This window comes from Orycteropus afer, unplaced genomic scaffold (genome assembly GCF_000298275.1).
Source record: "Orycteropus afer afer isolate SDZICR_OR568_19922 unplaced genomic scaffold, OryAfe1.0 scaffold00085, whole genome shotgun sequence".
Classification (NCBI taxonomy): Eukaryota; Metazoa; Chordata; class Mammalia; order Tubulidentata; family Orycteropodidae; genus Orycteropus; species Orycteropus afer.
Genome location: NW_006921672.1, coordinates 10,471,753 through 10,499,157, shown reverse-complemented (window position 1 = coordinate 10,499,157; position 27,405 = coordinate 10,471,753). Strand labels below are relative to the sequence as shown.

Below are 27,405 nucleotides of genomic sequence, written 5' to 3'. Positions count from 1 at the left end.
CCTCCAGGGAAAGGGGTGGGGCCCTGGGATCTGTAAAGGGGGCCAACCAGGGGCCCATCTGTCACTGTCTCATCCCTAGGAAGCCTACATTGCAGATCTGGATGCCAAAAGTGGGGCGAGCTTGAAGCTGACCTTGCTGAACCCCAAGGGAAGGATCTGGACCATGGTGGCCGGAGGTGGTGCTTCTGTTGTGTACAGGTGACTGGAGGGGGCTGCTGATGGGACGCCAACCAGGTCTACCCAGGGTCCACATGTGCTGGGACCCACTCATTGTCTGTGTAGCCTGGACCGAGTGGCTTCATCTCTGGGGTCTTATCTTGGAGAGGAGCAGGAAGTAGTGAGGCAGATGAGAGCAGTGGCATCTCAGCAGAGGAGCTCTGCTGAGGGCCTGCCCTGCACCCACTAGCTTCTGCAATGTTTCTGATTTCTGCAGTTCTCAGAATTAGTGATGCATGCTCAAAGCGAAGATACAACAAATAGGGGAAATGAACTACAAAATGGAAGTTCCCTGGCCCTTTCCCCACCCCTTCCCCCAACCAGGTCACCATGGTGAACATGCACATCCTTCTAGATGTTTCGATGTCTGTGATTAATATATTTTCTCATTATAGAAATAATGAGGTCATACTCTGCACACTTTGTAATAGTTAGCATTTTTATTTTACTTAAAGCACAGTAGATGATGAATCCTTTCTAGACATAATCCACCACATTTCCTTCCAGGGTAGGGTGAGCTCTTCCCTCCTGCTGAACTGCAGTTTTACTGCTTTGTTGGGTGCCCTGTCAGGGACTTCTGGACTGTGCCGTTTTTCTTGTCTTTGTGTTGAGGGGGTGTTCACTGGGCACTTTACCTGCCGTGGTCTGGTCCAGAGCCCCATGGTGGTGCAAACAGTTAAGCACCTGACCACTGACTGAAAGGTGGTGGTTTAAACTTGCCCAGAGGGGCCTTGGAAGAAAGGCCTGGCAGTCTGCTTCTGGGAGGTCACAGCCTTGAAATCCCTGTGGAGCTCAGTTGTGCTCTGCACACATAGGGTCACCATGAGGCAGACTTGAATTGACAGCAACTGCTTTGGTTTTCTTTGCCTGGTTTGGGGCCCTGTGGTGGCATAGATGGTGCACTGTCCAAAGGAGTCTGATGGAGCAGCTTAGCCTTCCAAGTGTGACTTGCAGGAGTTGAGAGTCAGAGCTCTGTGAGGCCAGTGCCACAGGCTGACTTCAGTGCTTCAGGGAATCTTCAAGTCTTCCAGGCACCAGGCTGCCACTCTCTGTCCCAAGAGTCAGAGCCAGCACTGACTTTGGTGTCTCCCTGGCAGTGACACCATCTGTGATCTGGGGGGTGTCAACGAGTTGGCGAACTATGGGGAGTACTCGGGTGCCCCCAGCGAGCAGCAGACCTACGACTATGCCAAGACGATCCTGTCGCTCATGACCCGTGAGAAGCACCCAGATGGTGAGACACACACACCACTCCCCAGCATAGTGCAGTGGGAAGAGCTTTGTACTGGGAGCCACTGAGGTTGTGGTCCTGGTCCTTTGCAGCCTTGGGCTAGTCACTTAACTGCTGGAGCTCGGCTTCATTGACTGCACAAGGGGCAATGACAGCATCTCTCTGAAGATGGGGACTCTGAAAGGGCAAGGGAGATGAAAGGGCAAGGGGAAGATGTGTGCATAGTGCAGGGTGGAGGAGGCGGCGGTGAGCGCTCCCTCTGATCACAGAAGCTCAGTTCTCAGTAACCCACTTACATACATGTTTATTACCTGGGCTGTGTGATCCGCAGCCTCCCTTTGCCACCTGTCCAGTGTTTTGGGATCACACACCAATTCCTATTCCCTCGTGACAGCTAGAGAATCCAACCAGAGTTATCCAGAAACCCAGCTGGAATTCTGGATACAACTAGGAATGATGGAAAGGTTTGAGGATTTGGATTCACTGCCTACTCAGTGACATAGGTAATAGAGAGTTGAGTGGATAAGGCTGAATGAGCCTCAGGAAAGACCATCCTGCTTACCCCCTGCCTCTGTATTGAAACCTCTGAAGAGCTGGGGCGGGGTACCCTTATGTAGGGGAGAGTAAACCAACTCCTTCAGTTGGATTTCTGATGAGATGCATAGAGCTACCTTCCTGACGCTTTATTTACATGTCTTTTATTCCAAACTCAGGTAAGATCCTCATCATTGGAGGCAGCATCGCAAACTTCACCAATGTTGCTGCCACGTTCAAGGTAATAGCCACAGTGGATGATGCGGTTTCAGGGGAAGTGGGGAAGGGAATCTTATTAGTAATGCTTAAGATGAGCAAATCCCCATGAGTTCCCGGTCCAGGAAGGCCCAGGGTCCCCTATCAGGAAGTGTGGAAGACACTGGGACAGGAGATTGGGATCTGAAGCTGTGTGTGTCTGGACAAGCAGCTGAAACTCACTGGACTGTGACTCTCCCACTGGAGGCATGGGTGGGCGAATTTCTGCTGTCTTCCTTTTCAAGACCAGTTCTTGGAGAATTGGCTCTTTTGGTCCTCTCTTTTAACACCTTGTTCTAAGACTCCGTGGTTCTCTGCAATTCCCAGTCTTTGTCCTCTCTCAACTGTCAGTTCCTTCTCCAAAAGGTGGGATGAGGAGAGTGTTTTGATGCTCTGGGGTCCCTGCTCATCCAGGCAGGGTGTCGTCAGCGTGGATCACAGGTGTGGCACATGGCTTATAGAAAACAGGACTGTCAGTTGGCAAGGGTAGCAGAGCGAGCATGTCTCAAGAGCCCTCCCTTCGTGGTAGCCTCTTCAGGAGGCTGTTTATTTTCCAAACTGTCAGAGGCTCGGGGAGGCACCAGTGCTTGAGAGTGCACCAGAGTGTGGTAGCTCCATATGTTTCAAGTATCATAGGTAAGTGTCAGCCTCGAAACTCTGCTCTCAAGAAAAGGGGATTGGGCCTCATCAGTCCAGCCTAAAACAGGGTCTCTGTAATTTCTCCATAAATTCCTGATTCAACAGACAAATTGGAAACAAGTGAATCACTGTGGCTTTGTTTTAACTTGTTAGCAACCTTGTAGTCAGAGGCAGTGCTGTTGATAAGGGCGGGTAGGTCTGGAACAGGATCTGTGTGGAGCCTCAGGAGGACTGCCTGGCTGACAAACCTCAGCAAACCAGCCCTCCACCCGGAGAGACAAAACTGCTCCATGCCTTTCCACGCTCTCATTTTCTGGAGCTGGTATCCATTGCAGGGGCTGTTCCTCTACATCACTTGATGCTTTCGCTGGACATTGACACTTAAGAAAACTGTATTCTGATATTGCTGCCGGTCCCTGTGTAGGACCCTACACAGTTCCCCTCTCCGATTGCAGTAAGGTAACAGGAATAACTACAGACATGACAAGAGATCAGGGAGGGGGCACATGCTGACATTGGGGCCCAGCACATGGTGGCACTCTTCACATTCTCACCTCAGCAGCATTACGGGTGGTCACATGTCCTAGGCCTTTGTATGGCTCGTGCGTAATCCAGTCCACACATGCAGAACCCATGGCCGGGCTCGCTGTCCTTCATGAGAAGCCACGCTTGTTATCTACGTCCTGGTTTGTTCATCATGGTTGTAGGTCACTGATTTGTGGCTGCCTTGTTTTTGGTCATGGGTCTGTGTCATCTCTTTATGCTTCCAGGGCATCGTGAGAGCAATTCGGGATTACCAGGGCCCTCTAAAGGATCATGAGGTCACTATCTTTGTCCGAAGAGGTGGCCCCAACTATCAGGAGGGCTTACGGGTGATGGGAGAAGTCGGTAAGCTGGGCAACCTCTTCTCTCTCCCACCCTGAGTGTCAGGTGGCTCCCTCCATGGGATTCCTGAAAGAGACTCAGCGTTAGGACTCTTCCGTGCATCCACTTAACTTTCTGAATGTGCAGCTTTGGACCATTGCGCTCTGACTCTTTGTACTTCCATTTTCTGTCCTCCATGACATAGAGCACCTGTCCCAAACTTTCAGGATGTGCAGCCCCCATCGCTAAGAGCAGTTATATGTGAAGCAGGGATTTACGTAGAGTCAGTAGGGTCACACAGCTAAGACACTCTTGCTCAGTGAGCTTGTCCTCTGATTGGAGAGACAAAACCTTTCCATCCTCTCATTTTTCTAGTTTGATATCTGTGGCAAACATTAAATCCCCCTACATCACCTGACATGGCGCCAAGTCCTAGTTTTCATTTCATTCACCTAAAACTGAGTACCTGCTGAGGGCCAGGCCCTGGGGACAGCAAGGTGAGTGTCAATAAGTCGTGCTCTCAGTCCTGTTCGTAAACAATTATATGAACAAGATGCCATCAAACAGGGATCTATTACTGTCAGTATGACAGTAATGACAGATGAGAAAGAGTGGCTGGCAGAGGTCATGGAAGGCCTTTCTCGGAAGGTAGAACAGAGCTGATGAGAGAGTAGCCAGGTGAAGATCTGGGGCAGGAGCACTCCAGGCAGAGGAAGGAGCAGGGCCAGGCCAGGACCCAGGGGAAATGAGTCAGGGTATTCAGGAATGGAGGCCAGTGGGGCTGGAGCACAGAGAACTTGGCTGTCAAGGGCAGAGGGGTGGGGACCAGGCTGTGCATGGAGGGGTGTGAGCTCTAAGAATGCTTTAGGTCACTCGGAACTTGCCAGTAGAGCTTTTTTGTGCTCCTTATCAGCAGGTAGTCTTTACAGAGATTTGGTTGATGATGAAAATATGAAACTAATCTGTTCTAGGTGATTGGTGTTGCATAGAAAGCATGGCCATAGAGGGACCTTTGCTGAGTCACATGGACTTTGGCACTGATCTGAATGATCATGAAATCTGAATGACAATTCTTTTCTTCCCCCACAGGGAAGACCACTGGGATCCCCATCCACGTTTTTGGCACTGAGACGCACATGACAGCCATTGTGGGCATGGCCCTGGGCCACCGACCCATCCCCAATCAGCCACCCACAGCGGCCCATACTGCAAACTTTCTCCTCAATGCCAGCGGGAGCACATCGGTAGGCACCAGCCTTCCTCCCTCCTTAAAGGGACCATCCAATCTTTTTTTTCTTATTATTTTTTTTTTATTGTGATTTGGGTGAAAGTTTACAGAGCAAATTCATTTTCCATGCAGCAGTTCATACACATTTTGTCTCAATTCCCCACAATGTAACAGCTTTCTTCCCTGTAGTTAACCTCTTCCCTGTGTTCTTCCCTTCCATGCATTCCCACCCCCGAGCTGTCTCTCTGTGCAAACACTGCCCTTCTGTTCTCCCACAACTGATGGCACTAAGAAGTGCATCTACCAGATATAAGCGTTCACCCCATATGCCTGTGTTGCCACAGGAGTGAGTTCAGTTCCAGACCTGAAGTGTAACTAGGGGCCATGGTCTCAGTGGTCTCACCAGGCTCCATCAGACCAGTAAACTTGGTCTTTTTTTTTTAATTATTATTATTATTTTGAGTTTTGTTCATTGTTCTCCTATTCTATCCAGGGTCTCCTACAGAGATCCCCTTCTAAGTGGTTGACAGTGGCAGCCAGGCACCATCTAGTTCTTCTGGTCTCACAATCATACAAGCTGAGGATCACATGGTCTACCAGTCCCTTGGACTAATTGTTTCCATTCATCTGGGACCATCTTATCTGCCACACACCCTTCCAGAGCATTCCATCTGAGGGCATTTGGGGGCATTCCATCTGAGGGAAGATATGGGGGCAGTTAGTACATAATTGGTTTCTGGATCTCTGCCAGTTTTTTACCTCTGCAGTCAAAGTTGCATAATGGAGAGAACAAGGGTTTTAATCAGATCTGAGTTGAAATCCTGACTCTATTACTTCTTGCTGTGGGAGGGACCTTGACAGGTATTTCACCCACTTGAGCCCTCAGTTGGCTCATCTGTAATGTGGGGACAATACTAATTCCTACCTCAGAAGAGTATTAGAATAACAGTTTGGGAAGCTGATTGTAAAGAATAGTGCTGTTCATAATTCTTGCTGTCTGATTTCTTTGGGGTCTTAAGGACCAGTGGCTTTTCTCCTGGTACTACCTGTGATTCCCACTCTCTCTTCTTGTCCCACCTCAGACCCCAGCCCCCAGCAGGACGGCATCATTTTCTGAGTCCAGGGCTGATGAGGTGGCCCCTGCAAAGAAGGCCAAGCCTGCCATGCCACAAGGTAACTCTCACAGGTCTCAGGCACATTGTAGGGAATGGTTCTTTGGCACCCTCTCTGTCCCCTGTCCCTTTCTGGGTTCACCTGGTCAGGCAAAGGTGTTGGAAAGAAGTGTGGGCTTCGCTGTGGGAGTGGGCTTCAGGCGTGGAATGGGAAGGGGATGTGAGAACGAGGTGACTCAAGCCTGCCCCATGGGTCTCCTGATTCCGAGGACCCACCCATGCCGGGGTCCCCTCACTCCCCACCCTCTCATCTGCCACCCGTTTTCCTGCTGTGGGTGTGAGCTGGGCAGGAAAGCTGGGGGGAGATGGGGCCGTGGAAAAGTCTCCTAGACTCTCCTCCTGCGTGGACAGCCAGAACCCGGGGCTCAGGACAGCAGAGCGAGCTCCTGTGGCAGTGGTTCTGCCCTCAGCCCTGTCATCTTGGTACTCGTACCAAAACACTCCCTCCCTGTGAGCCCACGTTAAGGAAACAGGTCATTTACCAGCCCACCTGGACTTTGCCTGATTTGTTTCTCCATCGGATCCATTAAAGACACGATCCCTGCCAATCATTTTGTGTGACCAGCATTAACCAGATGACTGGTGTTAGTTAGCTAGGTCTCCTGGGTAGTCTCTTCCTGCTGCATAGTTTGCTTCAGGAGTTTTGTGAGCTATTGACACCAGCTCCAGGGCTTCACAATCAGATGCCACTGTCCTGAGATCCCCAGAGCAGCAGCTTTGTACACAGACTGGGGTGACAGGTCTAATCCCCACACTGGTCTAGTCATTGTGCTTCATGGGGACAAAAAGTGATCGGCACTAAGAGGGTGGGGCAAGACCAGCTGTCCCTCCAGAGGGCACTCTGGCCTGAGGAGGCTTGGTGTTCTATACACCTTCAAGCCTTCATTCTCTTCCTGGCTCCTTGCATTGCCCCCACCCCCCACCCCCTTCCCTGGCTTTGGTTCTGCAAACAATGCTTTCCCCTCTTCTGTTGACCTTCTCTTCCGGTCTATTGTGGAGCAGACAGGAGATGGTCATGGTGCCACCCTAAGAGGAGGCTTGTCTAAAGGACCCATCCCTGCTCCCACCCTCTCTCTCCAAAGCCTTCTGCTGTCGGCAGTCACTCAGTTGCCTTGGTCATTTTCTTTGACAGATTCAGTCCCAAGTCCAAGATCCCTGCAAGGTAGGATGCCCGACCCCAACCCGGCTCCTTGTGTGACTTTGTTTTTGGTTCTCATCTTACCGTGTGCTTTGTTTCCCCTCCCCTGGCGAACTGCAGTGTTGTCTAATATATTTTCTCTCCCTGCCTGGGTGTGGCCTGCCCCCAAACCCTGGTCTTCCTCCCTTCCCACCACCTGCTTAGTGTGTGCCCCCCTCACCATGCAGCCCCCTCTGGCTCTGAGCTGGGGAGGGGGTAGAGGCTACGGAAGGAGCAAGAGCCAGGCCACAGCTTTGGAGAGTGGAGTGGAGCAGCAAGGCGGGCAGCCTCCTGGAAAGGAGGGGGCCATCAGAGCTGAAGAGGGAGTGGCCAAGAGCAGTGGGTGCTGCTGTGGGTGCGCACGAGGAGGGCTGCAGGTCACCACTTCTCATTACATCATCTGGTTCTTGCTTTTCCTGCTCGGCCCCAGCACCACTGACTTCATCCCAGAGCTCCTAATAGCAGGACACATGTTTTGGTGGAAGAAGATAGCTGAATAGGCAATGAGGGAGATTGGTGCTTGGAAGGGTGTGCAGTGTATCTGTGGACTGGGGAACTAGGAGCCTGGGCTTTGTTTAGTGAAAGTGGACATGGTTTACAGTGGGCATTTTCTGTGCCTATGCCCACATGCATGTGAAATCCCTGGGTGGTGCATACGGTTAAGTGCTTGACTACTAGCCCTAAAGTTGGAGGTTCAAACCTACCCAGAGGTGCCTGCTGATCTTGCTTCTGAAAGGTCACAGCCTTAAAAACCCTGTGGAACGGTTCTACTCTGCACATGTGGGGTGGCCATGAGTCAGGATCAACCTGAGGGCACTAACAGCAGCATGAACACACCACACAGTCACCTGTTGGCCCAGGTGAATCCATCAGTCTGTTCAAAGCATGGGGCTTCCGTTTAACTTTCAGACGTTCACGGCACTGGGAGATTTTGTAGAGTTGGGGGTCTCTCAAGATGACTCTTGACTCGTAGGTATAAGAGGAATAGGAGTGGTTGGGAAAGTTCATCCTGGAAAGGCCAGGAGTGCAGCCCTTTTCCCCAACTGCCTTTTATCCCTATGTTTTCTGTCTCTGGCAAGATCCATTATTCCCTAAAAGACAACATTGGAGTCCAAAGCCCTGTAAAGGAAAAATGGGCAGAGTAGTTCTCAGAGAGCTTCCCCACCCAAGGGGCAGAGTGCTGTGAGGAAAGGGTTCTAGTCTTGTCCTTGTTAGTCAGTGAGCTGTGCTGAAAAGGCAGAAAAGACAGGATGGGTCAGGGAGGGAGGGATTTTATGCCAGGCCCCCCCTCAGCGAAGTCCAGGAAGAGCCTGGGGCTTGAAGGAAGCCTGGTTCTAGAGGGTCTCTCTGCTGCTGCTGGGCTGAGGAGCGCTCCCCTTCAGCTTTGATTTCTCTGCACTTGAAGAAGGGAGCACTCTTGGGTCCTGCCTTTCCTAAGTCCCTTCATGCTTGGGTGAGGGTGGGCTTGTAGAGATGGCCGGCTTGCTCCTCCTCCAGCTTTTGTAGACAGGTGTGTGTGTGCGTGTACAGATGTGTGGATACTCACACTGAAGTGGTATGAGGCCCCATTGGGAGAGCAGGGCCGGGTAGCACTGGCTTCTCCTCCGTCCTCCGTTGCACACTTGATCTGAGTCTTAAATTCTTCCATAGTCCTGTCTCTGATGCTTGATGAGGTGGGATCTGTCATTTGGCAACTCTGGGCTTCAATTTCCTGGGCCTGGGGAAGGGGACTGGGTTAGGTGACTTCCCTGGTTCTGTGATCTCATAAATCATGAATCCAGAGATGGATGCCGGTGGCAGTAAATCCCAGGTGTTTGCAGAATTGGGAACTTTTTCTCAGGAGCTTAGGGCTGTGTTGGAAGAGGCCAGCCTGTAGGGATGAGAATCCTACATGCCTTGGAAATGATCTCTTATATTTATCTAATCACACCTTGGTTAGCCAAGTGTGCCATGGTGACAGTGGGTTAATTAATACCAGATGCCACTGAGCTAGATGCATCACTGTGGGGGAGCTGAGCACCTTCCTTGTGGGCAGCCTGCCTCCTCTTGCATTTGCTGGGTCACCTGTCAGCAGATGATGATGGGTCCCTTCAGGCTAAGGAGTGTGCCAGCTGCTTTGCTTCTTTTGCCCTTCATCCTTTTCTTGCCCGCTGGCAAGTCCGTCCAGTCTGAGCAGGAAAGAACCCTGGGAGAGGGGAGGAGGAAGACACTGTACTGTCAGCCTGCTACTCTTGCCCGGTGCCAGAGCTTGGGAGGAACCTTGGCAAGAGCGAAGGGTGCCCTGTTGTCTGCAGCTCTGGCAGCAGTGGACCTCTTACTTAAACCTACATGGACCTAGAATTTGAGAGTTTGAGGAGTCACACCCTAACCTTATGTCCAGATTTACAAGACAATAAGGACTGTTGGAGAGTTGCTAAAAGTTCTGAGGCCACCAAAAGTGGGAGAAGCTTAGCACCCCCCCGCTTGCTGGCTTTAAAAATAATTCTGGCAAGACTCCATTTGCATATTAGCAGTAGGCTGATGACCTCTTTCCTGCAAAATTAGTCAAGTCCTATAGGAATTTTCCTCCTTGGGGTCTGCCCTGATGGGGCCTGTTCTTGAATGGGGAGTCCTTTCTCTGTTCATTCAAAGCTGTTTATTGGCCAGGCAGATCTTAGGTCTTTCTGCTGTCTCTCCCAGCTCCTTCTAGAAGACATTTGAGGTAGCTCTCCCCTAAGTTCTCAGACTTCCACCCCCTTGACATTCCTTTGCAGTTTTGATGAGCCACGGTCCCTGTAGTTACCCTGCGAGTTTCCCAGAGGGTGTATTCTGGGTGCACTCTCTGTGTCTTTCCCCACCAGGAAAGAGTGCCACACTCTTCAGCTGCCACACCAAAGCCATCGTGTGGGGTATGCAGACACGGGCCGTGCAAGGCATGCTGGACTTTGACTATGTGTGCTCCCGAGATGAGCCCTCAGTGGCCGCCATGGTCTACCCGTTCACGTGAGTCTCACTGCAGCTGGAGGACTTGAGCCACCAAGCAGGATCCCTTTACCTTATCCCCTCCATCTGCTAAGACAAAGATTGGGGACCTAGCTGCCTTATCCACTTTGCTGGGGAAGGGTCTGTCCTGGGGGGTCTTTTTCCATCAGATGAAAGCTCTTATGGGGCAAGCTGCCTCTTCCACCTTCTGGGTGAAGTTTCTCCTCTTAGCTTCTCCCTCCCCAGCTCTGCAGAGACAGAGGGGAAACCTCCCAGCCCTGACAAGTTGGGGGTGTCCTAATCCTTTCTGCTCTTACAGTGGGGACCACAAGCAGAAATTTTACTGGGGTCACAAGGAGATCCTGATCCCTGTCTTCAAGAACATGGCTGACGCCATGAAGAAACACCCGGAAGTAGATGTGCTGATCAACTTTGCCTCACTCCGCTCAGCTTATGACAGTACCATCGAGACCATGAACTACGCACAGGTAGGTTGATGGGCTCTGAGGGCAGAGAGTGAGGTCCACCATCTTGGACAAAGGACTTGGGATTTGGGAGTGGCCTGTTGTTTGGGTGAAAGTGCTTGGAGACACCTAATCTTAAGAAGGTAGGGTAGTAATGGAGGGCAGACAGGACTGGGCAGTGACAGCTTGAATGGTTTTATAGGCAATTCAGCATCATCTGCCCCTTCTAGCTCCTCTGTGTTACCCAAGACTGGCTTTAAAAACAGAATCAAAAGCATCTTCTCACTACAAAAGTATCGCATACTTACTATAAACAAATTTTAAAATACCAATAAATAATAAGAAGACAATAAATACCTCAAGTCCTTTGTCCTTTTAGAAAGATATTTGCTGACATTTGTGTATCCTTAATCCACAACATTTTCTGGATTTGAGCAAATGGGATAATAGTATCCCATTCTTCTTCCCTTATTCTGTCCATATCAATAAATATTAGAAACGTCACTGTTGCTGTTTCAGGTCTTGTGATGAGTGTCCTTGGATTACCATTTGCACAGATTCTTAATCATTCCGCTAGTGTAAATTGCTCAGACTTGAACTACAGCATCAGCATGTACAGATTTGAAAGGCTTTGATCCATCCTGCCCTCCAGAAAAGTTGTACTGATTGAACTCTCACTGGTAGTTTGAGAGTGCCTATGCCCTGTGCCCTTGCCAGCGCTGAATGTTTGGATTTAAAACACACACCTATTTGTCAACTTGATAGGTCATCTATTCGATTTGCATATCTTTGATTATTAACTAAGACACGCTGCTTAAAGCATTGATTAGGCGTTCGTTTTCCGTGATTTGCCTTCTCCTTTTTCTATTGGGGTGTTTTTTTTTGTTTTTTTTTTTGTTACTGATTTGCAGGAGCCTTTTATAGATTCGGATATTGATTCTTTTGTTCAAAATTACTGTCTAGTCCCAGGTTGTCTTACTTCTAGGTATGACTAGAGAACATAAGCTGGTTTTAATAACTAGATGAAGTGAAGAAGGTAGCATACCTGCTAAAATCAAACTACCTTTCAAATCTAGTGCAGAGGTTGGCAAACTACAACCTAGAAGCCAAATCTAGCCCACCATCTGTTTTTGTAAATAAAGTTTTATTAGAATGCAGCCATGGTCATTCGATTACATACTGCCCACGGTTGCTTTCATGCTACAAAGGCAGAGTTGAGTGGTTACCACAGAGATCACATGCCCCACAAAGCCTAAGATACTTACTGTCTGGCTCTTTACAGAAAAAGTTTGCCAGCCCTCTGGGCTAGAGTTGAATACAGATGGTTCTTGGATCCCACCTTCCCCTGGCTTTCTCCCCCAACCTGCTTTCTGGTTTGACTGTGGGAACAACTCTTTTCTCTCATGTACTGGCCCTTTCCTCTGGGGACAGAGTCAGAGTCAGAGAGAGCACAGTGTAGACAACTAGAGACAGCTGCCTTAAGAACAGCACCAGGGAAGGTACGGAGCATGCATTTGAGTGTTAGGAATTTTGAGGGTAGACAACAGAGCCATGTTGGCTGTAGCAGGTACTCAGAAGCATTTGTTCTGCTCAGTTACTGGATTGCTCTGCTGTTAACCAGTTGTCCACTGCTTCTCTTCTTCGGAGAGGGTTGGAGTGATGAGAGAAGCCCTGTGAAAAGGAGGTGCATACTGGTGACATTCCATTTTTCTTAGAACCTGGACTGTGGTACAGGGGCTTGGGGAGTAGGTCCTTGAGCAGTTGCTGCCTCCTTGGCCTGTCTGAGGCAAAAGGTTAACAGAAGGAACTGTTCTGATCCTCTAGATCCGGACCATTGCCATCATAGCTGAGGGCATCCCAGAGGCCCTGACGAGGAAGCTGATCAAGAAGGCCGACCAGAAGGGAGTGACCATCATTGGACCTGCCACTGTGAGCTCCCTCCCAGGCTTGCTTTTAAATCTGAGGCAACTGTATGAAGCTTGAGGCCCTCAGGAAGCTCACTTATAGACTCTGTCTCCCTGCGAGGCTGAAAAGACCTAGGGAGTTCCAGGCGGAATCAGGCGTCCATTTCCAATTAACATCTTAACAGGCTTTCTCTCCAGTCCGTATCACCTTTCTAGTTTCAAGGGGCTAGTTAGTAAGAAGGCTTTTTTTAATTTTTTTTATTTTTTCCAGTGCTTGTTTACTCTCCTGCAACGATAGCATAGACTTTAATTATTCCTTTTACTACACACCAAAGAACAAGTTACCTAGAGGCCTTATTTTTAACAAAGATCTTCAAGTAAGAAGAAATTGCATTGTGAATTGTTTTTGTTTTATTTTGTTTTCACTTAGTTGTTTCATTAAAAATCTGTGGAAGCTAAGAGTTTTGAACTAAACCAGGGACCTTCCATCTCAGAGGAAGGGGGGATTTTTAGCAGAGAAGCACATCTGTATTACAGGCCAGTGACCCTTCCAGGGTGCTGCAGCCCATTTGGAGCAGGAGAGGTGACTTAACCCAGGCACTCTGGTAATTCAGTGGTTAAAGCATTTGGCTGTTAACCAAAAGGTTGGCGGTTTAAACTCACCAGCCGCTCTGTGGGAAATAGATGAGGCAATCTACTTCCGTAAGGATTTACAGCCTTGGAAACCCTATGGGGCAGTTCTGCTCTGTCCTGTAGGGTCACTATATGTCAGAATCAGCTTGATAGCAGTGAATTTAGGTTCTCTTCGTATGTATGCCTGGTTCTGCAGTAAGCCGTGTTACCAACGCGACTCTCCTTTTTCTGTATTGTGTTTCTTGAGGGAGAGAAACGATTCTTCCTAGGCAGAAAACCCAATAGGTAGGTGTGAGTTCTCTTGCCCATTTTCTTCCCAGCCTGGCCACAGTGCTCCAGGCAGGTAGTATAAGGGCTCTGTGACTCCCCTGAGCTCTGTGGTCAGTCAGGGAGCTGTCTTTCTACCCTCCCTCCCTGACAGCTGTTTCTGCCCCTGCAGGTGGGCGGCATCAAGCCTGGATGCTTTAAGATTGGGAACACAGGTGGGATGCTGGACAACATCCTGGCCTCCAAGCTGTACCGTCCTGGTAGCGTGGCTTACGTCTCACGGTCTGGGGGCATGTCCAATGAACTCAATAATATCATTTCCCGGACCACGGACGGCGTCTACGAGGGTGTGGCCATTGGCGGGGACAGGTAAGCAGTGGGGCTGGAAGACAAAGTACTGGCTACTTAGTCTCCGCTTGCTGCCATTGGGTCCATTGGAAAGCTGCTTAAGACTGTCAGGTTGGGCATCTATAGTCTTATTGTAGGACTGACATGAGCAGAATATCAAAAAATGAAGGAAAAGGTGTTTATAGAACATGTTTGGGTTTTGTAGTCATTCTATGTGGTGTCTGGGGTGTGACCTTTGGGAGGCAGCAGAGTGCATGGTTAGGAGAGCCAGTTCTGGAAACGGACAGCAGTGGTTCAAATCCCATTTCCCAGTCTAACAAGTGGGAGTCCTGGTAGGCCATTTAACCTCCCTAGACTTCCATCACCCCTATACATCAAATGGGTAAAATTACAGCACGCCCCTCATGAGGTTGTTAGGAGGATTACATGAGATCATGGATATAAATTGCCTGACATTTTGCAAGTTCTTAATAAATGTTAGCCATCATTAATGTTCTTTTTATTACTTGCAATGGTCACTACCACTGTATGGCTTGGAAACCAAAAGCTGCTAGGACAGTGAGTCATCTTTTCAATCTTCCTGGTTCCACTATAAGGAGCTCTGGTAGCACAGTGACTAAGGCATCTGACTTCTAACAGAAGGTTGGTGGTTCAAACCCACCAGCCGCTCTGTGGAAGCAAGACTGAGCAATCTACTTCCATAAAGATTTACTACCTCGGGAACCCAACGGGGGTTGCTGTGAGTCAGAATTGACTTGATAGCAGTGGGTTTTGATTCCACTATATCATTCCAGGTGGAGTGCCTGAGTGAGGAAGGACCCTTGCCTCAGGTCTTTAGGGGTATGGCCTAGGGAACCCTAGCCTATAGAGGGCCATGACAAAAGGCTCTGGTCACGTAAGTCTGGCATGGAATACTGTCCCCTTGGATTTAATGCTCTTGAGCGTGTCACGGGCACGTGGCGCTCGGTGGAGATGCCTGCTTGGCTTTAAGCAACCCTTTTGCAGATCAAATCCATGTGATAGTAGAAAACAAATAAAATCGCAGAACTTTGAGTAGCAACCTGCCCTCCTTGGAGTTCTGCGGGACGTAGCCTAGACATTGTTTTCTCTAGGACTGTAAAACGCTACCCCAAATCTTGGTGGCTTCGAGCACCAGTAATGATTTCTTTTCCTCACAGTTTTCTGTGGGTCAGGGTTTAGGAGGAGCATGGTTGGGCAGTTCTGGCTTAGGGTCTCTCCTGAGGCTCTAGTCAACTGAAGGCTTGACTGGGACTCGAGGCTGCTCATTCACAGGCCTGGCACATTGTTTCTTCTCGGTGTGGATGTCTCCACTGGCTGCTTGAGGGTCTTCAGAACGTGGCAGCTAGCTTTCCCCAGAGAGAGCAATTCAAAAGAGGGTGCCAGGCAGATGCTGTTCTTTTTACTATCTGGCCTCGGAAGTCAATGTCACAGAAAGCAGTTCTGCCACCTTTTGTTCATTAGAAGCTAATCACTAAGTCCTGCCCACACAAAAGGAAAGAAAATCAGGCTCCACCTTTTTTAAAGAATTTGTGGACATATTTTAAAACCACACTGGTGTGATCTTTAGGGCCTGCCTTACTGCAGAGTGAACCTTTTCTCTTCCTTCCCTAGTGCTCCATTTGCCACCCTCTCCCCACCTGAAATTATTCCTAAGGCACCCGGACCCTCACTGCATCCACACTCAAGACAGATTGCGCAGTGCGACCATGCTGCCCACACCTGTTCACACATCTCCCCAAGCTACCTTGTCCCATGATCCCATGTGTCCTTTCTGCTCTTGACAGGTACCCCGGCTCAACATTTATGGATCACGTCTTACGTTATCAGGACACTCCAGGAGTCAAAATGATTGTAGTTCTTGGAGAGGTGAGTTATTAAAAAAAAAAAAAAAGTTTTCTGATTGTGAGAGTAATGCACAATCTGTTTTTAAAAACTTCTGGCATTTATTTATATATCACTTAAAGTGACAGTGTGACAGTCCCTAGTAATCCCAGCTGTAGACTCTGGAGCCCAGAGATTGTCACTGTTTAACACTGCTGTGCATGTTCTACAAAAAGGTGTCCTTACCCTCTGGCGGCATGAGACTCTTCCATTCCAGCAGAGAAGCTTTGTTCTGGCTGACTGTGTCCTCTGCCTGGCAGGCAGCATATAGCTGGAGTGAAAAGCATATTTTTTAAAAATTGGGAGAGACCTAGAACCTCATGCCCTGCTCGTGCCTCTGAGCAGGTCTGATGCTAAATCATCTTGTTACCCCCGAATCAGGAAAGGGAAGGCCCAGGGAGAACTGCTGTCCCTTTATAGTCTCCTCTGTGCATCCATCCTGAACCTCCCAGCCTGAAACCTATGTCCCCTCGTTCTCTAGCCAAACTGTAACTTACAGGATACTTGGTAGCTTTGTGTCCCTGCTCACTTTGGAATAGCTTCTCCTGATCTTGGTAAACTTGGTGGTTGTCAGTGTGGCTCCTGACATGATGCTGATTGGGCTCTACTAACTTGAGGGCTTTGTTCCGTTCCTTGGCAGATAGGAGGCACTGAGGAGTATAAGATCTGCCGGGGCATCAAGGAGGGCCGCCTCACGAAGCCCGTGGTCTGCTGGTGCATCGGGACCTGCGCCACCATGTTCTCCTCTGAGGTACGTTCCAGGGCCTTTTTCAGAAACAGGCTCCACAAAACACTGCTCCTGTAGCAATGAAACAAACAAAAACAAAAACAAGGGGGATTGTGTAAGTTAGGAAGCTGCTGTGACATCTGTCTCCCTCTTAGAAATTCTGGTTTTAGTTCTGAGAACTCTTACAGTGAGACTTGTTGGACTTCGTTTAACCCAGAGTTAGTTCTAAGTTTATTTTCATATAGAATCTCTCCTCCCCATCCCATCTGACTGTTCATATTAAATCCTACAAAGAGCCCAGTGGGAACCAGCACTTGAAGGCACGTGTTACCAAGTTTTGTTAACCAAAGCACCACCAAAGGCTACGAAACACTCAGAGGCACAGACTCTGAAGCCTTATTGCGTGGCTTCAAATGCTACCTACCACATATTAGCTGTGTGACCATGGGCAAGTAACTTTACCGCTCTGTGCTTCCAATTCCTTATTTATAGGAAAAAACTATAGTTACTGGAAAGATTAAATGAATAAAGTACTTAGAAAAGTGGTGCATTTTAGGACCTCCAGTGGCACAGGGATTAAAGTGCTTGGCTACAAACAGAAAGGTCGGCAGTTCTAATCCGCCAACTGTTGCAGTAAAAAGAGGTGGCAGTCTCTATCTGTTAAGATTTACAGCCTTGGAAACCTATGGGGCAGTTCTCCCTTGTCCTATAGGGTCACCATGAGTAGGAATCAACTCAGTAGCAATAGGTTTGGTTTGGTTTTCGTGAATGGCTTAGTTATCGTTATGATTACTCACCTCCCACTGTGAGTCTCTGTTTTTCAGAGTTTTGTACCTGATGTTTCATTCAAACCGAAAAACCAAACCCACTGCCATCAAGTTGATTCTGACTCATAACAACCACCATGGGGTTTCTAAGGCTGTATATCTCTATATAAGTAGATTGCCTCATCTTCCTCCCTGTGGAGAGCAGCTGGTGGGTTTGAACTGCTAACCTTCTGGTTAGCAGCCACATGCCTTACCCTTACCCTAGCCACATACTATGTCACGAGAGCTCCTTGATGTTTCATTAGGTCTTTTTATTTTCTCCATTCGTGGTTAAAGACATAGCTACCATTTAGCTCTTCCCTCTGGCTCATTCTTTATAGCCAGTCAATCCCAATGTTCCATCAGATTAAATATCTTACTTCAGTTCCTGCTTAGGTGGCAGGGGCAGTCACTGCTTGGCTCCAGGCATTTGTTGCAATGTGGGAACGTGGGCCTGTTGTTGTGGGCCTTCATGTCGATTCTGGTTCTTAGTGACCCCATGGGACAGAGTAGAGCTGCCCCATAGGGTTTCTCAGGCTGTAATCTTTATAGGAACAAGATCACCAGATCTTTTCTCCCTTGGAGCAGCCGATGGGTTCCAACCACTGACCTTTTTGGTTAGCTGCTGAGCACTTAAGCACTGCACCACCAGGGCTTCTTCACTATAGGCCTAGCAGTGCAAAATCTTCTGACTTTTTTAAAAACTAAGAATTTGTATTTTTACAGAAAGTCTGCTTTTGCTTTTACTTTTATTGATTTACTTTTTGCCTTATTGTTTTTTATTTACCACAAGTCTTTCATTGATGGAAGTATCACGCTATGATTTAGTTATAGTACCTTACTTTTAGCTTAGTGCCTTAAGGCTCTTGACTGCTAACCAGAAGTCTGGCAGTTCAGACCCATCAGCCACTCCTCAAAAGGAAGGTTGGTTAACCTACTTGCGTAGTGATAGCACCTCTGAAACCCATGGAGGGGTTGCTATGAGTCGGGTCCTACTCCACAGCACATAACAGCAACAACAACAACAAACTTACTTTCAGTGTATTTATATTAAAAATGATACTACAGTGAATATCTTTGAAAATACAGCACTTTATACTTGTGAGAGCAGTATCTGAAGAATACATCCCTAGAGTGGTTTTTTTGTTTTTTGTTTTTTGTTTTTTTTTTAGTACGAGTGAATGTTTTCTAAAAAGTCTGTGGAACTATCAGATCATGTCTGTGAGTTTACCTGCGCCTCAGGCTGCCAGTTTGCAACCTCACTTCTCCCATATTGCTCAGAACCAGCCTCTGTTCCCCAACCCCAGACCACTGTCCCTGGGGAGGCTGACTGTGGCTCTGTATTAAGGTGGTTCTGAGGTTGGGCTGCCAGGCTTTGTATGCTGGCTCCAACCCACTATTGTGTGTCCTTGAGTAAGCTCTCGAACTTCTGTGCCTTGGTCTTCTCTCATCTGTGCAATAGGAATCACTATTTTGTCAGCTTGCTTGAGGCTTCAACAAAGTGATTTATGTAAAGCACAATGCAGACCTGTAATCTTTGTTGATGTTTCCAAGGATATTTGCATTCTCTCTCTTCTCTCTCTTGGGATCAACAGGCCCCATTAAGCTGCTCTCCTTTGCCTTCCAGGTACAGTTTGGCCATGCTGGAGCTTGTGCCAATCAGGCTTCTGAAACTGCGGTAGCCAAGAACCAGGCTTTGAAGGAGGCAGGAGTGTTTGTGCCCCGGAGCTTTGATGAACTTGGAGAAATCATCCAGTAAGTGGACCTTGCAGAAGATGCCAGCTTCTCCCTCCACTTAGCAATTCCTCCCAAGGACAGCAGCCTCTCTGAGCCAGTGGCGTCTGATATTCCTGGTCCCTCTCAGGTGTCAAGCACAGCTATATGGATGGTCCCAGATCCTTTTTTATTTTTTCTCTTTGGCTTTTGATTTGTTTTGTAAAGACAACAGCTCTTTCTTGCCTAGTTACAAGCCATTCAGGCTTGTGTTAAAATGTGTCCAGTTTCTAAGCCTGCCTACATGGCTGAGAGTTGGTGGCCCCAAAAGAGAGATGAGCATAGAAATGTTTAGAGGATATCCCCTCAAATCGGTTGATGGCAGAGTTTATTGGCTGTCCTATTGTTTCTCCCTGCTTCTGCCTTTTAAGTCTGCCAGGGCTGTATCCCTTTTATCCTTCTTTGGCTTCCAGGATCAGTTTTCTAAATAGCCCCCTTAGAAAAGGCAGGTGGGGACACATTGGCCACTACCCTTTTCATTGCATTCTTGGGAATCTGACTGGACAGTGCAGAGGTAAAGACAGCTAGGACATCGGGAACCAGAGGAGTGTTCTTAGGATACTTAGAAGAGTCCAGAATAATCAAATCTGTGGATATCTTGTCTTCTGCCCCTCCCCTGCCTCCCAGGTCTGTGTATGAGGATCTTGTGGCCAAAGGAGTCATTATACCTGCTCAGGAGGTGCCGCCCCCAACGGTGCCAATGGACTACTCCTGGGCCAGGGTAGGTGCCTTGTTCTTTCCTAACAGTGTGGGCAGGGGAGATGGCGGGGCCAAGAGAGTCCTCTCCAGGGCCATCAGAAGAAGCCTTGGGCATTGACTCTTGAATTCCAGCCCCTCCTTGGGTGCTGGAGTCAGCTTGTGAGGTGACCCATTCTAACCAGTGGGTAAAACAAACGTAGCACCCATGAGGATCGGCAGCAGCCATAAGTCCTCCACAGTGGGGTCACCTGACCTGGAAATGGAAGCAAGTGTCCTAGAGTTGCTAAGCACATGTTGAGGGACTTCAGGAGTGAAGGAGAGAGGCACTCTGCCTAAATGACCACAAGCCACATGATACGTGATGAATGAATTTTCTTAATGTACAAGGACTCTAAGCAATCAATAAAAAGAGACCAGTAACCATTAGAAAAATGAGTAGGAAATGGTCTTCCAGCATGAAAAAATGCTCAATCCCACTCATAAAAGGGACCACAGTAAAAGTTATGATACCAATTTTCCCCTAACAGGTCAGCAAAGATAAAGAAAATTCTTTGGTAACGTGTTGTGTTTGTTAGGGTGTGAGGAAGCAGGTGTGTTCATTCTTTGTTGGTGGGCATGGCAGTTGGCATGACCTTGAGGAGAGGCAGTTGGTTACTGTATCAAATTAAAAAGTCCTCTCATACCTATGGCCCAGTAATTCCATGTCTGGAAAGCTTCACCAGGGAAATGCTTGTGCATGTAAATAAAGAAACATGTCTAAGAATGTTTTTTTTAGTTACTGGCTATATATAAAGAGGCTAAACTGTGGCATAAGAAGCCCCGATGGCACAACAGTTAAGCACTCGGCTGCTGACTGTAAAGTTGGCACTCAGCCCTCTCAGCAGTTCCGTGGGAGAGAGACCCGGCAGCCTGCTCCTCTAAAGATTTCAGCCTCAGCGACCCGACAGAGCCGTCCCAGCCTGCCACAGGGGATTGCTGGGTCAGAATCCACCTGGTGGCACCTAACGACAGCATCCCTGTGGTGGATACTGTACCTGCTAGAGTTACGGGCACCAGCATTTACAGAGGCCAGATTCACTGAGTGAACAAAGCACATCATGGGACAGTCTGTCATAAGATTATGAGAAATGCACACAAAAAAACAGCATTGTGTACTCTCTGTGTATCTGTGTACATATGCAGATCACAGTGGGGAAAGGAAGGCCCGGAAAGTTGTTCACTAAACTAACACTAAGGGAGCAGCTCAAGATTGGTGTGGAGGTCAAAGAAGACATAGCTGTATCTGTAATACTTTAAATTTTGAAAGAAGAGGACATATTTAGGCTACTTTGTCATTAAAATATCACTTACAAACATTTTTTGAAAGCCCATTGGGGTAGTTGAACCCATTGGGGCTGGACAGAGTTGGCTGATGCTGCCCAGGAAACAGCAAGTTCAGGAGCTCAGATCACTGCCGCCTTCTCGACCTGTTTCCCTTACTCCATCTTGGGTGGAGGACGCATCGAGGGACTCCCACTTTTCCACAGCCACGTGCCTCATTACATTTGTTGGGCAGTTGGCAGTTTAAAAGAGTTAAAAGATTTCTATTTAGATTCAGAAACAGACTCTTAGATTTCTTAGCCATAAGACCTTGGGCTGGTTACTTGGCTTCTCCAAGCCTCATTGACTATAACATGAAAATGAGATCCTCCCTGTGGGGCTCGAATGAACCCGTGTATGTTAATTGCTTAGCATACTGCCTGGCACAGTAAATGCTAAATGCTCAGTAAGGACAGAAATAGTGCTGGTGCTGAGTGGGTGCCGTGGGCATGGCCTCCCTGTTTTCTGTGCCCTAAATAATCTGATAAAAAGGCTTTTTGTACTTCTGTCTTGGGAGGAGTTTGTCTGAGATTGTTCTGTGTGTGACCTCTGGAATTGAAGACATTCTGGACACCGTGATTCTGAGAACAGACAGTGGGATAGTCCTGGAGAACTCTGTGGTCACCAGAGCCCTGCTTCCTTCCCTCTGCCCCATCTCTGCTCAGGAGCTGGGCTTGATCCGCAAACCTGCCTCGTTCATGACCAGCATCTGCGATGAAAGAGGGCAGGAGCTCATCTATGCAGGCATGCCCATCACTGAGGTCTTCAAGGAAGAGATGGGCATTGGCGGGGTCCTTGGCCTCCTCTGGTTCCAGAGAAGGTGAGGCATGTAGAACAGAAGATGATAGGGCCCTGCAACTCAGTGATTTTCCCCCACAGGGTGGGCTGGGTAAGCTTGGGGATTATATCCAAAGTCACTTGTTGTGGCCACAGATCAGTTGAAAGGTCAGAGGAGGAACACATAGGCTATTCTCTTGGAGGAGTGGAAAGCAATGACCTCCTCAGGGATCTTGGAGCAGCCCCTTTCCCTTGGGGACTTTCAGGGACCATCAGTAAATGTAGGCCTTTAGAGAAAAAGGTAGGGTAAGTAAGGGAGATCTTGTAACTTAAAGAGTAGGCCTGGCCGAGTTGCTTAACAGCCATAGTTCACCTCAAGCTGCCATTGAGTCAGTACAACTCATTGCGACCCCTCCTTGGGTTTCTGAGGTGGTATCTCTATAGAAGTAGATTGCCCAGTCTTCCTTCTGAGGAGTGGCTGGTGGGTTTGACCTGCCAGCCTTCTGGTTAGCAGTCAAATGCCTTAGGTATTATGGCACCAGAGCTCCTAGGTATAGTTGAGGTACCTCATATTGTATTCTCTTTGTAAACTTGTGTCTCTTATCAGCCTGAATGTTAGAGAAAATTGATTTTCTCTGCAACTTCCAAAACTAGCTGAGCCTGGAGCTGACAACTGGGCAAGGGGGGCAGTGAGTACGTGCTCCATGGGGCCATGGCTTAGGTGGCACTGGGCAGGAGGCCAGGAGGCCAGGTTTTGGTTCGTGTCATGCCCTCCCTTGAGGAGAGATAGGTCTTTATCCTGCTTTGGGCCCTTTCTGGGGAAAGTTCATGGGTTTTAACACCTGAGCAGGTTTCCCTCGTCTGCTCTTTCCTTCCCACTTCTTTAGACTTTGTTCTTGGTTTCTTGGTCGTTAGTTGGGAGGTTGACCACTGTATAAGCAGGCCTGGGCCCCCAACTGTGACAGTGATAGAGGTATCACTTCCTCTTTGTCTAGCATACCGAGCATAGCCTCAGGCTAAAATTGCCTAAAGAAGAGATTCCAAGTCCTGATTGCTAGCACTAAGGTTTAAAGTGTTTGATAGCACCAGAGCTGCCCAAGTGTCAGGATGTTTTGCCCTGGAGTTACATGATGGTGTTAGACTTGACTTGCTGTTCTTGACTGCAAAGGACTTGTTCAGGGAAATGAGGAAAGCAAGGACATGTCTTTGATCAGCATACATCCTGTTCAACAGCTCTCCTCTGTTCCGATTCTTCTTTCCTTATGCCTTTACTCACCCCCTCTAGGTTGCCCAAGTACTCTTGCCAGTTCATTGAAATGTGCCTGATGGTGACAGCTGATCATGGGCCAGCCGTGTCTGGGGCTCACAACACCATCATCTGTGCTCGGGCTGGGAAGGACCTGGTCTCCAGCCTCACCTCAGGGCTGCTTACCATCGTAAGTACTGTCACCCTGGGAGGTGAACGGTGACATTGGGCTTTGGCATCAGGCCGCTTGGCTGCAGCCGAGTCCTAGGAGGAGCCCCTGAGTGCAAAAGCCTGGGCCAGGAGCTGTTCAGAGCAAACCAGATTGGTCTGCGAGGCTACAGGAGACTGTTGCAGCTCAGGGCAGCACAGGGTGGTTTCTCCTACAGGGGGACCGGTTTGGGGGTGCCTTGGACGCAGCAGCCAAGATGTTCAGTAAAGCCTTTGACAGTGGCATTATCCCCATGGAGTTTGTGAACAAGATGAAGAAGGAAGGAAAACTGATTATGGGCATTGGTCACCGAGTGAAATCGGTAAGCTATTGCTTTTTCTAAGGGGTGAGCCTGGAAGACTGGGTGGGTGATGATGAGACAGCATCAGTTTAGTTTGGGAACACCTAATGCCCTTGACTCCAGAGTGTGAAGCTTTGGATGTGTTAACAGATGTAGCTTTTTTTTTCCACGTCATAATACAGGTTACCCTGTGTTACAAATTCATTTTCTATATAACAGTTCATACACATTTTGATTCATGACATTGATTACAATCCCCATGATGTAACAGCCCTCTTCACACTACCCTGTGGTTACCCTTTCCCTGGGTACTTCTTTCCTATGTTCCTGCCCTCTGAGCTACCCCCCTGTGCAAATGCTGCCCTTCTGATCTCCCATGGTTAATTGTTATAAGGTACACCTGCCTGGTGTAGATGTTTACCTTACCCTATATGCCTGTCTGTTGTTTGGCTGAAAGCCACGGGAGTGAGTTCAATCCAGGCAAAGGTTTAGTCATCTTTATTCAAGGACCCCCACTAAAGAAGCAGCCTCTATCTGGGATATACTGGTCTTATATCAGAAGGGAAACTGCAGTGGCAGAACCCAGCAAGGGCTGTTACAGCTTCTGCTTGGAAGTCTCCCAGTGCACTGACACTCACATTTCATTAGCCAAAGCAAATCATATGGTTAAATCTGACATCACTGGGGTAGGAAGTTTAATTATGCAGGGCAGGCCCGATTGGGAGAGACCAGTGGGGAAAGACTGTAAATATTTTAAACAGTTAATACAGTCTCGGGAGCTCTGGTAGCATAGTACCTAAGGCACTTGACAGCTAACCAGAAGGCTGGTGGTTCAAACCCACCAGCCACTCCTCGGAAGGAAGATGGGGCAAGGAAGATACTGCCTCGGAGGGGTCGCTATGAGTCGGGTCCGACTCGATGGCACATAACAACAACAACAACAATACGGTCTCACACAGGACAGTTAGTCCTCTGTGTACCATGGTAGTGGGTTGAGTTTAGAAAGTGAAGTGAAAGAGAAGAGGTAGCTGGCAGCTCTTCAAGGCCTTATGGGGCAGCTTCTTGGTAGGTCCTTTTGCCCCAGGGTCCTTGGCCCTGGAGTTGCAGAAACTTCACCTAGTCGGCCCCCTTGATGGTATAGGCAGGGAGTATGACTCAAATTAACACAAGAGGATCCTGCATGAACAGACAGGTAAGGGTTATCCCTTCCCCATGGCAGGAGTTCCCATCATGCATCTGGTATAGGACACTGCCTTCCAGGAATCCAAACACTTGTCCAGTTCAAGTTAGACACTGGTGAGCAAGGACTGGATCAGGGCCAATGAAGGTGGTTGGTTCTGTGGATCATTCCATCCGGGGTTTGCTGGACCTTGCTCTGCCATCCCTAGCTTCTGAGCAGACAACATCTCTCCAGTCCATAGCGCAGGCCTCTTTCCAAGATCATGTTAGACCTTCTTTGTCACACTCAGTCTTTGGAGGGGCGGGGGTTCCTTCCTTTTCTTGGGGACAGACCTAGTCTGCCTCTTTGATGAGTGAGGAAGTCACTGTGGTATTGGGATTTGAGGTGTAGCTAAGTCATGCCACTCCCCCACTGATATCATTGCTTCGTGTGGGTCTCTTGGCAGATGGCTAATCTCCATTCTTTGAAGGCCCTGATTTTTTCCTAAAATTTCAGGGGCACTTTACCACCCCACTCTTAACATATACTTGCTTAGTGTAGAATTTTGTTATAGCTTGGCTAGGCTACAGAGCTAGGCAAGTCCCAGCCTCTACCATCTAACACCACACATCTGAGGTTCAGTCACTTCACATCCCTAAGTCTCAGTTCCTTATTTGTAAAAGAATAAAGACTCTACAAAGGTTGTTTTGAAGCCCAAGTGAGATACGCAAGAACTTAAAAACCCTTAATTCCCAGCAGTGTCATAACGTATGCCACATGGAACCATACACATAGGCCAGGTCCAGTTCCTGAAACATCTCTGTATGCAGTGCGTACGGTTCTGTCAGCCTGTGGTACAAGCATGAACATGTCCCTTAACAGCAGTGTTCTGCTGGATCCTTGTGTAACTTTGGGTTAATTTGTAGATAAACAACCCAGACATGAGAGTGCAGATCCTCAAAGATTACGTGAAACAGCACTTCCCCGCCACCCCTCTGCTCGATTACGCACTTGAAGTAGAGAAGATTACCACCTCGAAGGTAAAAAAGAAAAAAATTCTCTGATTATAATTTTGAGTGAATTTTTTTGGTGGGGAATGAGAGTCAGGTTGTATTTTGTTTGTGCAGCTGAAAATCAAGCCTAGTTTTCTGGAAGATATTATTTCTGTTTCATATCTAAATTCAGTAGACATACACTGAATGTCAGCTAGGTATTGGGCTCTTTGCTAGACACTGAGAATTCAGGACTGAGGAAGACAGTGGTTTTTAATGAACTGGAAGGTTTTGATGCTTTAAAGTTTTAAATGGCAGTCAGCTTCTATATTAATAGTAGCACTAGGGGAAAACTACAAAGACCAAAATGACAAATAATAATAAATGCTTTGAATTTTTTGCCTTCCCAGAAACCAAATCTTATCCTGAACGTGGATGGTTTTATTGGAGTTGCATTTGTAGACATGCTCAGAAACTGTGGGTCCTTCACTCGGTGAGCCTCATGGCCCTTTTCTCCTTTGTAACGATTATTGATTTGTTGTTGATGTTCCCCTCTGACTATAAAAGTGCCGCGTGTTATGCATGTTCATTATAGAGGATTTAGAAAACACAGAGGTGTAAAGAAGAAAACAAAAACTGCCTCTAACCCCACCACCCAGAGCACCTCTCCCTTCTACTTTGAAACCAGAGAGCTCTCATTCCTGGGCAGAAGGAAGAGGGCAGTCATGTGACCAACATAACACTACCAGTTGCCTGTGTTGCAGGGAGGAAGCTGATGAGTATATTGACATTGGAGCCCTCAATGGCATCTTTGTGCTCGGAAGGAGTATGGGCTTCATCGGTGAGTTCATTGTTGCTGTAAGGGATTGCTTTTGCCCCACAGTTTTCAGCTACACCGCTTGTCCACCGCTTGTCCACGTAGTGAGTTTCAGTCATCTCTGCTTCATCTTTGTTCTTAATCTTCCCTTTCTTTCTTTAACTTCCCCTTATCTTTATCTTTGTTCTTAGAAATGAATTCAATTGCTAGCCCAGGAAAATGGAATTAAATCTAACAGTTCCCTACTACCCAGGCTGTCTGATTTACCTATTGAATTGGTCTGGATTTTACTTCCCTTTTTCTTTGTACCTACCTTTTTTGTATTCGAACGATATCCCCTCTGTACCCTCTCCTCCTGGCCAGACTTTTGCAAACTCTAAAAGATACATTTCGTCCATTTTAGGACACTACCTTGATCAGAAGAGGCTGAAGCAGGGGCTGTACCGTCATCCATGGGATGATATTTCGTATGTTCTTCCGGAACACATGAGCATGTAACTGAGCCAGGACTCCTGCAGTAGAATGAAGGCAAGCCCTCCTCCTCCGGGAGAGAGTTGCAGGCAGCTGGCACTGGAGCCTGCTAGAGGGTGGGCCCAGAATGTAAACAGCACCGGAGACACAACTCCCACAGCCAGCTCCGTTCAGGCCACACAGAGAAGCTTGATATTTTTTTTATAAGCATAGAAATAAGAATTAAGCCAATACTTGTGACATTTGCTCTGCTACCTGCTGTATTTATTATGTGG

At 48.1% G+C, this 27,405-nt stretch overlaps 1 protein-coding gene across 1 annotated transcript in view; it reads left to right on the top strand.

Annotated features, from left to right (window-relative positions):
• ACLY (ATP citrate lyase) overlaps positions 1 to 27,157 on the top strand; it is a 39,113-nt gene extending 11,956 nt beyond the window's left edge. Inside the window, exons 9-30 of the mRNA XM_042781117.1 lie at positions 80 to 198; positions 1,314 to 1,450; positions 2,161 to 2,222; positions 3,646 to 3,763; positions 4,829 to 4,983; positions 6,050 to 6,140; positions 7,272 to 7,301; positions 10,157 to 10,298; positions 10,597 to 10,765; positions 12,566 to 12,670; positions 13,718 to 13,914; positions 15,699 to 15,780; positions 16,436 to 16,546; positions 18,956 to 19,083; positions 19,729 to 19,822; positions 21,825 to 21,979; positions 23,222 to 23,372; positions 23,569 to 23,712; positions 25,777 to 25,890; positions 26,253 to 26,335; positions 26,607 to 26,683; positions 27,063 to 27,157. Coding sequence (XP_042637051.1) covers positions 80 to 198; positions 1,314 to 1,450; positions 2,161 to 2,222; positions 3,646 to 3,763; positions 4,829 to 4,983; positions 6,050 to 6,140; positions 7,272 to 7,301; positions 10,157 to 10,298; positions 10,597 to 10,765; positions 12,566 to 12,670; positions 13,718 to 13,914; positions 15,699 to 15,780; positions 16,436 to 16,546; positions 18,956 to 19,083; positions 19,729 to 19,822; positions 21,825 to 21,979; positions 23,222 to 23,372; positions 23,569 to 23,712; positions 25,777 to 25,890; positions 26,253 to 26,335; positions 26,607 to 26,683; positions 27,063 to 27,157 — 2,559 coding nt within the window. The remainder of the gene's footprint in view (positions 1 to 79; positions 199 to 1,313; positions 1,451 to 2,160; positions 2,223 to 3,645; positions 3,764 to 4,828; positions 4,984 to 6,049; positions 6,141 to 7,271; positions 7,302 to 10,156; positions 10,299 to 10,596; positions 10,766 to 12,565; positions 12,671 to 13,717; positions 13,915 to 15,698; positions 15,781 to 16,435; positions 16,547 to 18,955; positions 19,084 to 19,728; positions 19,823 to 21,824; positions 21,980 to 23,221; positions 23,373 to 23,568; positions 23,713 to 25,776; positions 25,891 to 26,252; positions 26,336 to 26,606; positions 26,684 to 27,062) is intronic.
• Positions 27,158 to 27,405: the final 248 nt, after the last annotated feature.